Source organism: Somniosus microcephalus, unplaced genomic scaffold (assembly GCF_052327205.1).
Source record: "Somniosus microcephalus isolate GS21.2 unplaced genomic scaffold, FLI_Smic_1.0 scaffold681, whole genome shotgun sequence".
Taxonomy (NCBI): domain Eukaryota; kingdom Metazoa; phylum Chordata; class Chondrichthyes; order Squaliformes; family Somniosidae; genus Somniosus; species Somniosus microcephalus.
The window spans coordinates 104760-122351 of NW_028225868.1; the positions used below are offsets into that span (position 1 = coordinate 104760).

The 17592-nt window shown below is 44.1% G+C and overlaps 1 protein-coding gene across 1 annotated transcript in view; it reads left to right on the forward strand.

Annotated features, from left to right (window-relative positions):
• LOC147081190 (low-density lipoprotein receptor-related protein 1-like) overlaps window positions 1–15562 on the forward strand; it is a gene marked incomplete at its 3' end in the record, with an annotated part of 110708 nt that extends 95146 nt beyond the window's left edge. Inside the window, exons 15-18 of the mRNA XM_085980906.1 lie at window positions 505–669; window positions 3094–3255; window positions 12314–12488; window positions 15458–15562. Of these exons, the coding sequence (XP_085837032.1) occupies window positions 505–669; window positions 3094–3255; window positions 12314–12488; window positions 15458–15562 (607 nt within the window). The remainder of the gene's footprint in view (window positions 1–504; window positions 670–3093; window positions 3256–12313; window positions 12489–15457) is intronic.
• Between the last annotated feature and the right edge of the window lie 2030 nt (window positions 15563–17592).

Genomic DNA, 17592 nt, shown 5'->3' on the forward strand with positions numbered 1-17592 from the left:
GAATCTGCGGCAAGCAATGACAGCGACCAATTCAGGGGGTGGGAACGAAGCGGCAGGAGGCTCGTGGGGCGCTAACTAAAGGGGAGGTGGTGGGCGGGAACAAAATAGGCCGACTTGTCGTGGCTCATTGCCTCTTTGAACGCAGGGTGAGGGGATGGGGGGAGGAGCCCTTCCATGCAGCAGCGCTACGTGGCCCAGTGCGTAGCGCTGCAGAAGGTACCACCCCAGTATTCGGGGTTAGCGCTCTAAGAAGGAAGTGGAGTACTTGAGTTAGCGCTCCACCTCCCTATTTGGGCGCTAAAACTGAATTTAGCGATCGCCGGCGCTATTTTTCGCCGGGCACTAAATTTAGCACCCAGGCGATGTTAGCAACCCAAAATGGTCACTAATGAATTTTTCCCCTTTTAACTTAAACTGCTTAAAAATGAAATTGTTGTTTGAGTAGCAAAAATCTTGATGACTGAACAGATGTAATACTGATACCTGCTCCTATTGCTTTTGCAGGGAGTACCTGTGACCTAGTGTGTGTGAATGGTGGAACTTGTTTTGTGAATGAACGAGACCAGCCAAAATGCAAATGCAAGCCTCGGTATGCAGGACAGGAATGTGAAACTGACCAGTGCAAAGACTATTGTCAAAATGGAGGAATCTGTTCGGCATCAACATTAGGTACTGTAAACAGTTACCCAGTAATGGGGAGTCAAATGCTTAGTCTGACTGCATGACATGTACTTTTTCTGTATCATTGCATAAATGCGACTACATGCATTAAAACAGCCATCACATTACATTAATGGTAAAAACTGCATGTTAGCAAAGAAATAAATCTTGTCTGATTTACATTAAGTGCTCATATCAGGATTATGGGCACGAAACTCAATATTTTTCCTTAATACGACACACCAATACATTTTTCATATGTATATCTAAATATTGGGAAGACTGAAGCCATTGTCTTCGGTCCCAGCCACAAACTCTGTTTCCTAGCCATGGACTCAATCCCTCTCCCTGGCAACTGTCTGAGGCTGAACCAGACTGTTTGCAACCTTGGTATCATATTTGACCCCGAGATGAGCCTCCGACCACACATCCGCGCCACCACTAAGACCGCCTATTTCCACCTCCAGAACATCGCTCGCCCCTGACTCAGCTCATCTGCTGCTGAATCCCTCATTCATGCCTTTGTTACCTATAGATTTGACTATTCCAATGCACTCCTGGCCGGCCTCCCACGTTCTGCCGTCCGTAAACTTGAGGTCATCCAAAACTTGGCTGCCTGTGTCATAACTCGCACCAAGTCCCGTTCACCATCACCCCTGTGTTCGCTGATCTACATTGGCTCCCGGTTAAGCAACGCCTCAATTAAAAAATTCTCATCCTTATTTTCAAATTTCTCCAAAGCCTCGCCCCTCCCTATCTCTGTAATCTCCTCCAGCCCTACAGCGCTCCAAGATATCTGCTCTCCTCCAATTCTGGCCTCTTGAACAACCCCGATTTTACTCGCTCCACCATTGGCAGCTGTGCCTTCAGATGCCAAGGCCCTAAGCTCTGGAATTCCCTCCCTAAATCTCTCTGCCTCTCTACCTCTCTTTCCTCCTTTAAGACACTCCTTAAAACTTACCTCTTTGACCAAGCTTTTGGTCATCTGCACTAATATCTCCATATGTGACTCAGTGTCAAATTTTGTTTGGTAAGGCTCCTGTGAAGCAGTTTGGGACATTTTACTGCGTTAAAGGTTCTTTCTATATAAATACAAGTTGTTGTTGTTATAAGTACTGACTTGCAGGTTTGAGATTTGGAATGAATACAACAGTTGTATAATGTAAGCCAAGACTGAAGGTAGCCTCATTGTCAGTTCTGTTACTCTGTGGTGGAACTGTTCAATATGTATGAAAAACAGGAAAGGCCAAAATGAAAGTAACAGCACAAAATAAGTATTAAATTATTAACATGCAACTCACATTTTGAAGATGATTCACAAACAAATTGTATTTTTGTAGAAATTCAGTTCTCCATATTTTGAAAATACTTTTGTTGCAGATAATCTACAGAGATGTGAATGTGCCATTCCTGTCTCACTGCAGATATGTGCAGCCTCCTGTAAAACATTCGTGATATTCCAGAAATTTCCTGCAATGCAAAGCCATGCTTGCAGAAACAACCCCATAACTGCTAAATTTTAATGAATAAATTTCATTATGTTTGATAAATGCTTAGCATCCTGGCCGTTGTTGCCACTTTACCCCTCAAAAGTTATTGCCCTTCACAGGCATGCAGTTATGATACATCTGCTTTAATGTCCCTTTTGAATTATCAATAAATTTATGACAGATGGCCCATTCGTGAATAGTACAAATTTACCTTTACAGCTGAAATTCTTCGCCTGTTTCAAGAAACTGGTAAGGAATCCTAATGCGAATTAAAAAAAAACTGCTGAAGACAAATTGACATGCTGTGCTAACCAGGGAGTCATTCTGCACGTCAGTGCCTAATCGTATTTTAAGCACTGCTATCACTACCATTTCATTATGCATTTTTAAGTAGAAACCTCAACGTGTTACCAATAATCTGAATTTTTCTTTCTAATGTACCTAATGAACCACACTGACAGTTAATGGAAATGTATATGTGCAGTGCAAGAACATAATTTTCCCTCAAATTATCGCAATTCATAATTTCCATATTTGGAAAATGTTTCATGAAGGGGGGAAAAAGTCAAGTAATGGGATGTCAATTTGGAGATGCTGTTGCTCTTCGTGACAGGTGGTAGTGTAATGAGTTTGGCGCTGCCAGACTTAATTTAACTCATTCACTGACACAAACTTGTGCATAGAACTAAATGGCCAAGCAACCTATATCCTATATGCTTTATGACTGGTTTAAATACCAGTCACAAAGCATCAGCACCAAATTTGTGGTGTAGCAAAGGCATCAGCATTAACTCAACAGGCTGCTTAATTGGTTAAGCTGTAGTTTGACTTGTTAGGATTGATCCAATTCAGTTTTGTCGATCCACTCCAATGCATGCATGTAATAATGGTATGGCTCTCAAACTGTTCCTGTTTTTCACGTGTTTCTTTTCGGTCTGTTTAGGAAAACCAGCTTGTCGCTGTCCAATCGGATTTACTGGTCCAACGTGTAAGCAGAGGGTTTGCGACAGCTTCTGTCTCAATGAAGGGATTTGTGATGTGAGCACAGGAAATCAACCTTATTGTTACTGCCCACCAGATTTCACAGGAGACAGGTGTCAATACAGTGAGTTTCATGACTGTAATCCTTAGTGGTAAACGCTTACATTATCTATGGCAGGGGAACATGAGCGAAGGGTAGAAGCAAGGCTGAGAAGCTAATGAAGAGGGAGGGTTTGAATCAGTAGATATGCCATGGGGTGACAAATAACAACATGGGCTGAAAGTCTGAGCAATGAAAGAAAAAATCTGAAATGTAGTGAGTACGTTTGAGTCAAAGATGGTGGTATCGAGCTTACACCAAGTGCTACTTGGCGACATTGAAAAAATCAGTAGGCTAATTGACTTCCAGATTAAGATGGTGTGTACAGAAGGGAATTGATACTAGAAAACTAGCAAGCTTTTTCAGATAGAATCAGCTAGGGAATAAAGCAGTTTGCACAAAACATAAAAGCAATATGTAGAAATTAAAAAGAAAATTCAATAATGCTATAAATCTGAAATCAAAATAGAAAATGTTGGAAATGCCAGTCAGCAGATAGGTTAATGTTTCGATAAAACCTATCATCTGAATTGTCATTGTCAGGCAGGGGGGGTGGGGGGGAGGAAACTCTTTACAGAGCTGGTCAAAATAAAGAGGGGAAAGGAAAACAACAGGTTGAGGTCAAGGCTTCAAATAGGCAAACTACTTTCATAAAGAGGAGTTAGCAGCATTAATAGCTACAAATATGGTTTTAAATATTGGAAAGAGGCATAAAGTACTATACAAAGGTCATTTCCGTCACACATTTGAAAAGATGTTAGAATGGAAAAAGTTGAGTCACACATGACTTGGGAACATAAGAATTACCTGACAAAAAAAAGACCACGGTCCATCTGGTTTGCCTTCTACCGTCCTGGTAGTCGCATGCTACAAAGATAATGGAGTTGTGGACTAATCATAGCAATCAAAATGGAAAGGAAAGCAACTGAGTGTAAATGGAAAAATCCAGCAAGGGAAAGTTGTTGAAGTCAATGTTCAGACCAGAGCACTAAAGGGTACTCAGAAGGAAAATTAGATAATGCTCCTAAAATTCACATTGTGCACGGCTTGGAGCAGTGAAGGAGCACAAAATTACAAAGGTCAGAAAAATATTGGAGATGCTGGAAATTTGAAACAAAAACAGAAAATGCTGGAAACACTGAACAGGTCAGGCAGCATCTGTGGAGAAAGGGAAACAGTTAATGTTTCAGGTATAACCATTTGTCAGAACTGAGTAAATGTAAATCTCTGTCTTACATGGAAAGTCTGGATAATGTAAGTGCATACAGATTATTTCATTTGGACTGTGAGTAAAAAACTAAACTTTATGATTAACCATCTCTTCCAACCACTTTCCACTTCATCCTCATTCAGATGGCAAATATGAAGAAGTTATGGACATCTTCATGTCCAAAATCTAACATATGCTGGCTGCTGATTACCTGCTTAAGACCTACCCACTTATGCCCAGCCACCCACCATTCCTTATTTGTTTGTGTATCTCTCCCCTGCTGTCACTATACTTGCGCTATTCCATGAACTCTATGATCTGTTTCTTGAGTCCCAGGATCACTGACATCATCAAGCTCCCCCTATCCTCCAGCTTGACCCATACATAAATACCATCATCATCCACCCCTGCAGAAAAAACTCTTTCTCAGTCCTTCCATCCTCTCCAATTGCTGCCTCAACTCTAACTTTCTCTTTCTTTCTGCAGTCCTGAACATGTTGTTTACTCACAACTACACTTCTATGTTTTCCACCATTCCTTGGTCAAAGCCTTCCCATCAGGTCTCCACCTTACTCGCAGCATTCGGACTGCATTGATCAAAGTCACCAATGAGTTCCTGTGTGATTGAGACCACAGCTAATCGTGCTTCCTCATCTTGATGGTCTCTCTGCTGCCTTTGACCCAATCAACCACTTCATCCTCTTTAAATGTCTCTCCTTCACAGTCCACCTCCAAGGCACCATAAGCAATGTCTTTTCCTGCTGTGCCCACATGGTTACTTCATAGTGAATCTCAGGGTTCTATCTTTGGCCTCCCCTTCTTCACTATTTACATGGTATTCCTTAGCAGCATCAGCCAGAAACATGGGTTCAGCTTCCACATGTACATCAACACCACTCAGCTGTACTTCTTTGCCTCTTCATCATCCCACAGCTGTTATCACTCTCTCCAACTGCCTAACACTAAGGTGTGGAATTGCCAAAATTTCCTCTAGTTTAGTATATTCAAAACTGAAGCCATTCACCTCAGCATTGTCTCGAGCTGTGGAAAGTTTGTATACTGCATGGTCCCAAGTTCAGCTTCCTTGCTCACATCCAATCCATGACCAAGGCAACCTTCTTCCAACTTTCAAACATCACCCAGCTCCACCTTACCATCACCGCCCTACCCGCCAAGTAGATATTTTTCATTCTGATTCATAAATGTCCCATGGAAGTTTTACCTACATATTTGTTACGGAGAATGGTGGTGGATCATTAAACAACTAACGGGAGGAGGAGGCTCCATGAATATCCCCATTCTCAATAATGGTGGAGCCCAGCACGTGAGTGCAAAAGACAAGGCTGAAGCCTTTGCAACCATCTTCAGCCAGAAGTGCCGAGTGGATGATCCTTATCGGCCTACTGCTAAGGTCCACACCATCACAGAAGCCAGTCTCCAGCCAATTGAATTCACTCCACGTGATATGAAGAAACGGCTGAGCGCACTGGATATAGCAAAGGCTATGGGCCCCGACAACATCCTGGCTATCGTGCTGAAGACTTGTGCTCCAGAACTAACCACGCCTCTAGCCAAGCTGTTCCAGTACAGCTACAACACTGGCATCTATCTGACAATGTGGAAAACTGCCTACGTATGTCTTGTCCACAAAAAGCAGGACAAATCCAACCCAGCCAATTACCGCCCCATCAGTCTACTCTCAATCATCAGTAAAGTTATGGAAGGTGTCATCGAAAGTGCTATCAAGCAGCACTTTCTCACCAATAACCTGCTCACGGGTGCCCAGTTTGGGTTCCGCCAAGACAACTCGGCAACCCGACTTCATTACAGCCTTGGTCCAAACATGGACAAAGGAGCTGAATTCCAGAGGTGAGGTGAGAGTGACTGCCCTTGACATCATGGCAGCATTTGACTGAGTGTGGCATCAAGGAGCCCTAGTAAAATTGAAGTCAATGGGAATCGGGGGGAAAATACTCCACTGGCTGGAGTCATACCTAGCACAAAGGAAGATGGTTCTGGTGGTTGAAGGTCAATTATCACAGCCCCAGGACATCGCTGCAGGGCAGTGTCCTAGGCCCAACTATCTTCAGCTGCTTCATCAATGACCTTCCGTCCAACATAAGGTCAGAAATGGGGATGTTCGCTGATGACTGCACTGTGTTCAGCGCCATTCACAACTCCTCAGATAATGAAGCAGTCCATGCCCACATGCAACAAGACCTGGATGACATTCAGGATTGGGCTGATAAGTGGCAGGTAACATTCGCACCACAGAAGTGCCAAGCAATGACTATCTCCAACAAGCGAGAGTTTAACCACCTCCCCATGACATTTAACGGTATTACCATGGCCAAATCCCCCACCATCAACATCCTGGGGGGTCACCATTGACCAGAAACTTAACTGGACCAGCCACATAAATACTGTGGCAACAAGAGCAGGTCAGAGGCTAGGTATTCTGCGGTGAGTGCCTCACCTCCTGATCCCCAAAGCCTTTCCACCATCTACAAGGCACAAGTAAGGAGTGTGATGGAATACTCTCCACTTGCCTGGATGAGTGCAACTCCAACTACACTCAAGTAGCTCGACACCATCCAGGACAAAGCAGCCCGCTTGATTGGCACCCCATCCACCACCTTAAACATTCACTCCCTTCACCACCGGCGTACCATGGCTGCAGTGTGTGCCATCTGCAAGATGCACTGCAGCAACTTGCCAAGGCTTCTTCGGCAACACCTCCCAAACTCGCGACCTCTTCCACCTAGAAGTGCAAGGGCAGCAGGCACATGGGAACACCACTACCTCCAAGTTCCCCTCCAAGTCACACACCATCCTGACTTAGAAGTATATCGCCAATCCTTCATCATCGCTGGGTCAAAATCCTGGAACTCCCTACCTTACAGCACTGTGGGAGTACCTTCACCACGCAGACTGCAGCGTTTCAAGAAGGAGGCTCACCAGCACCTTCTCAAGGGCAACTAGGGGTGGGCAATAAATGCTGGCCTTGCCAGCGATGCCCACATCCCATAAAAACGAATTTAAAAAATGATTGTACTAAGCAATAGTGAGTCATAGAGTTATACAGCACAGAAAGAGGCCCATCGTGTCTGTGCCGTCCATCAAGCCCTGTCCAATCTAATCCCATTTTCCAGCATTTGGTCCATAGCCTTGTATGCAATGGCATTTCAAGTGCTCATCCAAATGCTTCTTGAATGTTGTGAGGGTTCCTGCCTCTACCACCCTTTCAGGCAGTGAGTTCCAGACTCCAACCACCCTCTGGGTGAAAAAGTTCCTCCTCAAATCCCCTCTAAACCTCCTGCCCCTTACCTTGAATCTATGCCCCCTTGTTATTGACCCCCCTACTAAGGGGAAAAGTTCCTCTTTATCTACCCTATCTATGCCCCTCATCATTTTGTACACCTCAATCAGGTCCCCCCTCAGCCTTCTTTGCTCCAAGGAAAACAACCCCAGCCTGTTTAGTCTTTCTTCATAGCTGAGGCGCTCCATCCCAGGTAACATCCTGGTGAAACTTCTCTGCACCCTCTCCAAAGCAATCACATCCTTCCTATAGTGAGGCGACCAGAACTGCACACAGTACTCCAGCTGTGGCCTTACCAGCGTTTTGTACAGCTCCATCATAACCTCCCTGCTCTTATATTCTATGCCTCGGCTAATGAAGGCAAGTATCCCATATGTCTTTTTAACCACCTTGTCTACCTGTTCCGCTGCCTTCAGGGATCTATGTACATGTACACCAAGGTCCCTCTGACCCTCTGTACTTCCTAGGGTCCTACCACTCATTGTGTATTCCCTTGCCTTATTTGTCCGTCCAAAATGCATCACCTCGCACTTTTCAGGGTTAAATTCCATTTGCCACTTTTCCGCCCATCTGACCAACCCGTTTATATCGTCCTGTAGCCTGAGGCTTTCCTCCTCGCAATTTACCACCCCACCAATTTTCGTGTCATCTGCGAACTTACTGATCATACCTTTTACATTCTCATCCAAATCATTTATGTAGATCACAAACAGCAAGGGACCCAGCACCGATCCCTGAGGTACCCCACTGGACACAGGCTTCCAGTCACAAAAGCAACCTTCGACCGTCACCCTCTGCCTCCTGCCACTCAGCCAGTTTAGGATCCAACGTGCCAAGGCACCCTGGATCCCATGGGCTCTTACCTTCTTGACCAGTCTCCTATGCGGGACTTTGTCAAAAGCCTTACTGAAGTCCATGTATACCACACCCACAGCATTTCCCTCATCCACACACCTAGTCACCCCCTCGAAAAATTCAATCAGATTGGTCAGACATGATTTACCCTTGACAAAGCCATGCTGACTATCCCCGATTAATCCTTGCCTCTCCAAGTGGAGACCAATTTTGTCCCTCAGAATTTTTTCCAATAATTTCCCTACCACAGATGTTAGGCTCACTGGCCTGTAATTCCCTGGTTTATCCCTGCTACCCTTCTTGGATAATGGTACTACGTTAGCTGTTCTCCAGTCCTCTGGTACATCCCCTGTGGCCAGAGAGGTTCTGAAAATTTGTGTCAGAGTCCCTGCAATCTCCTCCTTTGCCTCACACAGCAGCCTGGGATACATCTCGTCCGGGCCTGGGGATTTATCCACTTTTTGGCCTGCTAAAACCGCTAGTACCTCCTCCCTCTCGATGCTAATATGTTCAAGTATATCACAATCCCCTTGCCCGATTTCTATGTCTACATCGTCTTTCTCCATAGTGAACACAGATGCAAAAAATTCATTTAAAACCCCGCCTACATCATCTGGCTCTACACACAGATTGCCACTTTGGTCCCTAATGGGCCCTACCCTTTCCCTGGTTATCCTCTTGCCCTTAATATACTTATAAAACATCTTAGGATTTTCCTTTATTTTGCTCGCCAGTGTTATTTCATGGCCCCTCCTCGCTCTCCTAATTTCTTTTTTAAGTATGCCCCTGCACTTGTTATACTCCTCTAGGGCTTCCTCCGTCTTTAGTCTTTTGTAACTGCCAAAAGCCCCCCTTTTTTTCCTAATGCATTTTTGTATATCCCTTGTCATCCAAGGTTCCCTTTGCTTGTTGGTCCCACCCTTGACCTTTATGGGAACATATTGGTGTTGTACTCTCTCTATTTCCCTTCTGAAAGTCTCCCACTGCTTTGATGTGGATTTTCCTATAAGTAGCTGCTCCCAGTCCACTTTGGCCAGATCCTGCCTTATCATATTAAAATCGGCCTTCCCCCAATTTAGAACCCTTATTTCCAGGCCGTCTTTGTCTTTTTCCATGACCACCTTAAATCTCACCGAATTATGGTCACTGTCGCCAAAATGCTCTCCTACTGACGCTTCCACCACTTGCCCGGCTACATTCCCTAGAATTAGGTCCAGTACCGCCCCCTCTCTTGTAGGACTTTCTACATGTTGGCTCAAAAAGCTCTCCTGGATGCACTTTAAGAATTCTGCACCCTCTAAGCCTTTCACACTCTGACTATCCCAATTTATATTGGGGAAGTTGAAATCCCCCACTATTATTACCTTATTATTTTCGCACTTTTCTGAGATTTGCCTACATATCTGTTCCTCTATCTCCCCCTGACTGTTTGGGGGCCTATAGTACACTCCCAGCAAAGTGCTTGCCCCCTTTTTGTTTTTAAGTTCTACCCATATGGCCTCATTAGAGGAACCCGCTAATATATCATCCCTCCTTACAGCAGTAATTGACTCCTTAATTAATATTGCAACACCCCCTCCCCTTTTACACCCCCCTCTGTCCTGCCTGAAGATTCTATACCCCGGAATATTGAGCTGCCAGTCCTGACCCTCCCTCAACCATGTCTCCGTGATAGCAACAATATCGTACTCCCATGTGTTCAACAACAACTTCAGTTCATCCACCTTATTTGCAAGACTCCTTGCATTAAAATAAATGCCTTCCAGCCTTGCCATATTCCCTTTTGCCTTCACATATTTGCTCTGCCTTCCCAGCTGACTTGTTTTTTCCTCCGTATTTGGCTGTAAGTCACCCCCTACTATAGCTCCACTCTGTATCCCATCCCCCTGCCAAGTTAGTTTAAACCCCCCCCAACAGTGCTAGCAAACCTCCCCGCAAGGATATTGGTCCCCCTCTGGTTCAGGTGTAAACCATCCGACTTGTACAAGTCCCACCTTTCCCAGAAGCAGACCCAGTGATCCAGGAAACTAAAGCCCTCCCTCCTGCACCATCCCTTTAGCCACGCATTCATCTGTTCTATCTTCCTATTCCTATACTCACTAGCACGTGGCACCGGGAGTAATCCAGAGATTACAACCTTTGAGTTCCTGCTTTTTAATCTTCTACCTAGCTCCCTAAATTCTTGCTGCAGGACCTCATCCCTCTTTTTACCTATGTCGTTGGTACCAATGTGGACCACGACCTCTGGCTGTTCGCCCTCCCCCTCTAATATGCCCTGCAGCCGCTCAGTGACATCCTTGACCCTGGCACCAGGGAGGCAACAAACCATCCTGGATTCACGTCTACGGCCACAGAAACGCCTATCTGTTCCCCTTACTATAGAATCCCCTACCACTATTGCTCTCCCACTCTTTTTCCTCCCTTCCTGGGCAGCAGGAGCATCCCAGTGCCAGGAAGTTGGCTGATGCCGCCTTCCCCTGGTAAGTCATCCCCCCCAACAGTATCCAAACCTGGTTGAAAGGGGGATGGCCACAGGGGTCCCCTGCACTACCTGCCTGCTTCTATTGTTCCGCCTGGTGGTCACCCATTTCCCTTCTGCCTGTGCAACCCTACCCTGCGGTGTGACCAACTCACTGTACGAGTAATTCGCGACCCTCTCAGCATCATGAATGCTCCACAACCCATTGAGTGGAGACAATGGCCCAGAAATTCGGGTCGGGGGCTTCCCACGGGTGTAAGCCCCTGTCCTGCACTTACCTACCGCGCCGGCCATTGAGCTGTGGGCCCGCATGGGATTCCGATCCCGGGCCTGTTCCAGCTGCCGGCGCGCAGTGCTTGTGTATCCCAGGGGCGCAGTTAGTTCGATGCGTCCCCTGGGATCACATGGGCCTTGGAGAGCCAATCAGAGCAGGGAATGCCCATTCATAAGTCAAAACTTATAAATACTATGGGCCCCAAAACATCACTAAATGTTCAAATAATTTTTTTTTTAAATCACATTTTTTAAATAAACTATAAATTACATGAAATAACTATTTTAAACAATAATTTAAATTTTTGAAAAAAATAATTTTATTTTCTAACAGGGCTAAAAATAAACTTACCTTGCTTTAAAGTATTTAAAAATAATAAACCTGTGGAAAAAATGTTTTAATTTTAATTAATTCACCACTTACCTTGTAAAAAGCAGGCCTTACGCCTGCTTTTTACATGTCTAACTTCTGGAGACTTACCCTCCCGGGAAAACCTGCAAAACAAACCTAAGTTCGATGCGCACACGCAGCCTCTCCTGCGCACATGTTTGACCTCTGAACCCCTTCTTTCAGGGGAACGGAAGTGCTGGTTTCCCGTGCATGCAGGAAACCGGCACTTCCATTGGGCTTACGGGTGAGTACCCCGTGCGTACTCACCCGTGGAGACCCGAATTTCTGGGCCAATGACTTAAGTGGAATCAGGGTAATTGCTAAACGAGAAGCACTTAAAATGTTTTTATGTTCCGCCCTGACGCACTATTCCTTATTATTTGAAAAACCCCTCATCTGTATTCTAAAAATAGCAATCTCTGAATTGTTAATAAAAAATGCACTCAAAACAGGATTACTTTCAATGAAAATGCTTACAGTTGACATTATCATCATTTGTGTTGATTAATTTATTACTGTAACTCAATTTACTATTTATGTTTCATTCTTTTCCAGATGTGTGCTATAACTACTGCATGAATTTAGGAACCTGCAGAATAAACAGCGATGGCAGTGCTCAGTGCATCTGCTTACCACAGTTTGAAGGACCAAGATGTGAAGTGGATAAATGTACTGTGTGCCATGGTGGACAGTGTATTGTGGACAAAGAGACAGGACAGGTGGCCTGCAAGTAAGTAAGCTTCTGTTATATATTGAGAAGCATTGTTATTAAGAAAATGAGCAAGCCAATACCCCAGCCAGTGGTATTGGGGGCCTGCAGGTGACCTCTACTCATTTTCTGCAAATTGCTTGATCTATTGAAACAGCTTTTAGTTCTGATTATTAGCCTGCCATTCCTTCATCTTTAGGGCAATTTACATGTTTTGGCTGGAATGCTGCTTTAATTTTATCAAATTTTAAAAAAATTATCCCCAAAAGGTTTCTGATAATATTGTGCCTGTTTTGACTATTTTCCCACTTAGTATCATATATTGCTATTTTAGCCTACTGCGCCACCTAGCTTCTTTAAAGGAATTCACACCATTTACACACCAGTAGATTCTTTAAAAAGTTTCCTTGTAAATACAATTTACCAACAAGTGCTAGCTTTTAAAAAAAAAAATGTAGTCTTCGGGATGTGGACGTTGCTGACAAGGTCCGGATTTATTGCCCGTCCCTAACTGTTCTTGATAAGGTGGTGGTGGGCAATGAAGGAATGGAGATATATGTCCAAGTCAGGATGGTGTTTGACTTCAAGGGGAAATTGGAAGTACTGGTGTTCCCATGCAACTGCTGCCCTTGTCCTTCGAAGTGATGGAGACCGGGGTTTGGGAGGTGCTACTGAAGAAGCCTTGGTGAATTGCTGCACTGCAACCTGGACATAGTACACACTGCAGCCACCGTACACCGATGGTGGAGGGAGTGGATGTTTAACCTAGTGGATTAAGTGCCAGTCAAGCAGACTGCTTTGTCCTGGATGGTGTTGAGATTCTTGAGTGTTATTGTAGCTTCACCCATCCAGGCAAGTGGAGAGCATTCCATCAAATGTCTGGATTGTGCATTGTACATGGTGGGCTTTGGGGAGTCAGAAGGTGAGTCACTCACCACAGAATACCCAGCCTCTGACTTGTTCTAGTAGCCATGGCATTTATGTGGCTGTTCCAGTTCTGTTCCTTGTCAATGATGACACCCAAGATGTTGATGGTGGTTGATTTGACGATGGTAACGCCATTGAATGTCAAGGGGAGGTGGTTAGCCTCTCTCTTGTTTGAGATGGTCATTGCCTGGCACTTGCGTGATGTGAATGTTGCTTGGCACTTATCATCCCAAGCCTGGATGTTGTCCAAGTCTTGATGCATGCAGGCACGGATTGCTTCATTATCTGAGTAATTGCCAATGGAGCTGACCACTGTGCAATCATTAGTGAACAGCCCCAGTTTTGATGTTACAATGGAGGGAAAATCATTGATGAAGCAACTGAAGATAGTTGGGCTTAGCATGCTGCCCTGAGGAACTCTTGCAGTGATATCCTAGGCTGAGATGATTAGCCTCCAACTACCACAACCATCTTATTCTGTACCAGTTATGACTCCAGCCAGTGGAGAGTTTCCCCTTGATTCCCCATTGATTTCAGTTGTACTAGTGCTCCTTGGTGCCACAGTCGGTCGAATGCTACCTTGATGTTAGAGCAGTCACTTCCACCGTACCTCTGGAATTCAGGTCTTGTGTCAATGAGTTCAGTTGTAGCTGTGTAACAGTGAAATCTCCTGCGATTAAATGCTACAATGCTCTGTAGGTGTGAACTCATGTCCAGTAATTTATGCCCCTGTTGAACAATTAATTTTATGTTGAATTGAATTAGGTAACATGAAAGTGGTGATATGGAACTACAGAATTTGAAATTAAAGCAGTTATATTGCCACCACTGAGACCCACTCAATCTGATTACAATTCATGTTGGGTAAAACACAAGAGTAGTGAAATTACGCTGTACAATATTAGCATATATGAATAACTAATATGAACCTCATCTGTCTACTATTGTAAAGGTTTTGTTAGGTTAGCGCCTCCCTTAAAATACTAGACAAGGAAATATAAATGAATGCTTTATGTGTTTACACATAATAACATATGGCATGGTGTCACCCCAGAGAAGCTGACACAAGTTTGAGATATAAATAGGATCTTATGGCAATTTCTAGTATAAAATAAAGAAATCAACTATTTCCGCATAACTCCCTCAAAATGACTCAGTCCGTGGAAGGCTAAGATTGAGAGAGCTTGACTTTTTGATAAGAATGGCAAGCTTAGAAAAGGAAGACTGGTCGTTTGAAAAATAAGAAAAGTTATTATAGGGAGTGCTAATGCAGTCTGGTTGTTGTTGTCTGTGACATTTAGCTTTGTTTTACTATCATCAGAGAAGCACATTAAATTCAAGTGATAATGACATTTGGGAAGATATCTTCTGCGCTAAGTATAGAGAATTTCCAAGTATGTTTATGCTTTATGCTTTTTCTACACTTAGCACACACAGGAAATCTTCACACATTATGGCTCTTTGCACGGCTATAGGCTGTAGGTGTAGGCTATACCTAAAGAGCAGGGACATTTTCAAAAACGTATTTGGTCAACTGGACCTCAAATATCAAACGTGATCTGCTTGAGCATAGTTCGGTTTCAAAATAAATCCTCCATCCTTTTGGGGCCTTGGAAATACTCCCAATATGAAGCTGATACACACATGTATGTCCATATAAACATATGTATGTCCATGCACCAGACATCATGACATTAGTCCTCTTGCTTCAACAATCCAAACTCTAGCATCAGGATACTGAAATCACATTGGAAAAGTGTAGCAGTAGTATTAAATAATCTTTAGAGAAGTACTATTTGAAGTAAAAAGTCTCAGAACAATTAACAGCACTAAACTTGTAAGTGGGTACATGTATAGCAGTAAATTGATCATTCAGTTGCATTTCATTGATTTATTTTTCACTAAAGTGAAACTATCGTTCACTCTCATGGAAAAATATTTTCTAACTCAATGTCAGCAATTTCTCGTGCAACAGAGCATTCCAATGAATACATACAGGTGCCTGTAATTATGGTTCTTGTAGCATGATCTGGAATGACATTAGTCTCACTTTGTTGATACAGTTGCACAAATGGAAGGATTGCAGCCAGCTGCCTGTCTTGTGATGGATACTGTTACAATGGTGGCACTTGCCAGCTGGGCCCACACTCTGCAGTGCCCACGTGTGTGTAAGTGTATACTCTGTACTTTAAACTTATAATTAACATATAGTTCTTTTGAGCACCAATAAATCTTAGGATGAGTTTAATATGCTGATGAATAATTTAAGTCCACCAAACTTTTAATGCAAGGAAAAATATTTGTATCTCAGAATGATGACAATAGAGATTTTGTTTACTTAAATATCCTTACGGGGTGGGGGGGGGTGGGCAGCGTGTTTGCTAGTGCTGTTGGGAAGGGTTTAAACTAATTTGGCAGGGGGATGGGCACCAGAATGTAGCATTAGAAAGGAGAAACAAGGGGGGCGATTTTGTAAATGGGGACACGTTGGAGGCGGGACTGATGCTTGTCGGGTCAATGTCCTGCCTTCATCGATTTGTGGCCAACCCACACTCTTTTCCCTTGATTGACCTTGTTAAGTCTGCCCAGCGGGCTTAGCAGGCCAATTAAGGGAAAGCCGGTTGCAGAGTACATCATCGTATGACGTTTCATCTGTCAAAAGGTTTTGACAGATGAATTGTCATCGTTTGACAGCTCTGTGAAGCTGTCAAACAGTGACATTCTCTGCAGTTTGATGAGGTCTTGCATACAAGACCTCATCAACCTTCTTTCTTTTATAGAAATGGGATGGTTGTTGCATCTGAGAATGTAACTCCCATCTCTCATCTGCAACACGGAGGTTCGAGACTCTCCGCATACAAACCGACTGAAGCCTGCAGGAAGAAACAAAGGTAAGTATACTTTTAAAAACACTTTGCACTTACCTCAGATACTCACCTCTACACTCTTGCACCCATCACTTACCTTCACTTGTAGCCCCCCGACCCCCGCAGACCAGTACGCGCCTTGTTGAGCTGGCGTGTTTTGGAGTCTTCGGGAAGCCCGCACTTGTGAGGGCAAAAAGGGAATAATCCTATTTTTTGCCTGTTAACTACCTGTTAACAGGCAGTTAATAGGCTTTAATCCCTTCCCGCCTCCAAGGAGACAGGACCCGACGCAGGACGGCTACCCGCCTCCTGGGAATGGGCACCCGCCCCCAAATTCTGCCATTTTCCCGGCAGTCCCACCTCCATACTCATCTCCCTGGGGCTGGCAAAATCGCCCTCTAGGTGTACAAAGGATTGGGAGAGACAGTTCGCATTAGAGTAAGAAATAGTACGGTATTAGGTGGGGTCAGACTAAGAGAGAACACAAGAAAGTCTAAGATAGGTTTACAGTGCATGTGTGTAAACGCACGAAGCATGGTAAATAAGGTTGGTGAGTTGCAGGCGCAAATAGCCACATGGAAATATGATGTTGTGGCGATAACGGAGACCTGGCTCAAAGAAGGGCAGGATTGGGTACTAAATAATCGTGGTTATAAGATATTCAGGAAAGAAAGGAGGTGGGGTGGCAGTATTGATTAAGGAGAATATTACAGTGCTGGAGAGAGAGGATGTCCTGGAGGAGTCAAGGACAGAATCTATCTGGTCAGAGTTAAGAAACAATAGAGGTGCCATTACACTACTAGGTGTATTCTATAGGCCACCAACTAGTGGGATAGATATGGAGGAGCAACTTTGCAGGGAAATTACAGAGAGGTGCAAGAACTATAGAGTAGTGATAATGGGGGACCTCAATTATCCTAATATAGACTGGGATAGTAATAGTGTAAAGGGCAGAGAGGGGGAAGAGTTTCTTAAGTGTGTTCAGGAGAACTTTCTTGATCAGTACGTTTCTGGCCCAGTGAGGAAGGAGGCATTGCTGGATCATAGTATCATAAGGTTTAGATTAGCTATGGAAAAGGACAGGGAGCAATCTAGAGTAAAAAGTACTTAATTAGAGGAGGGCCAATTTCAGTTGGATGAGAATGGATCTGGCCCAGTAAACTGGAATCAAAGATTGGCAGGCAAAACTGTAATCAAACAATGGGCTGCCTATAAAGAGGACATGGTTCGGGTACAGTTGAGGTACATTCCCACGAGGGGGAAAGGTCGGACAACCAAAGCCAGAGCTCCCTGGATGACAAAAGAGATAGAGAGTAAGATGAAGCAGAAAA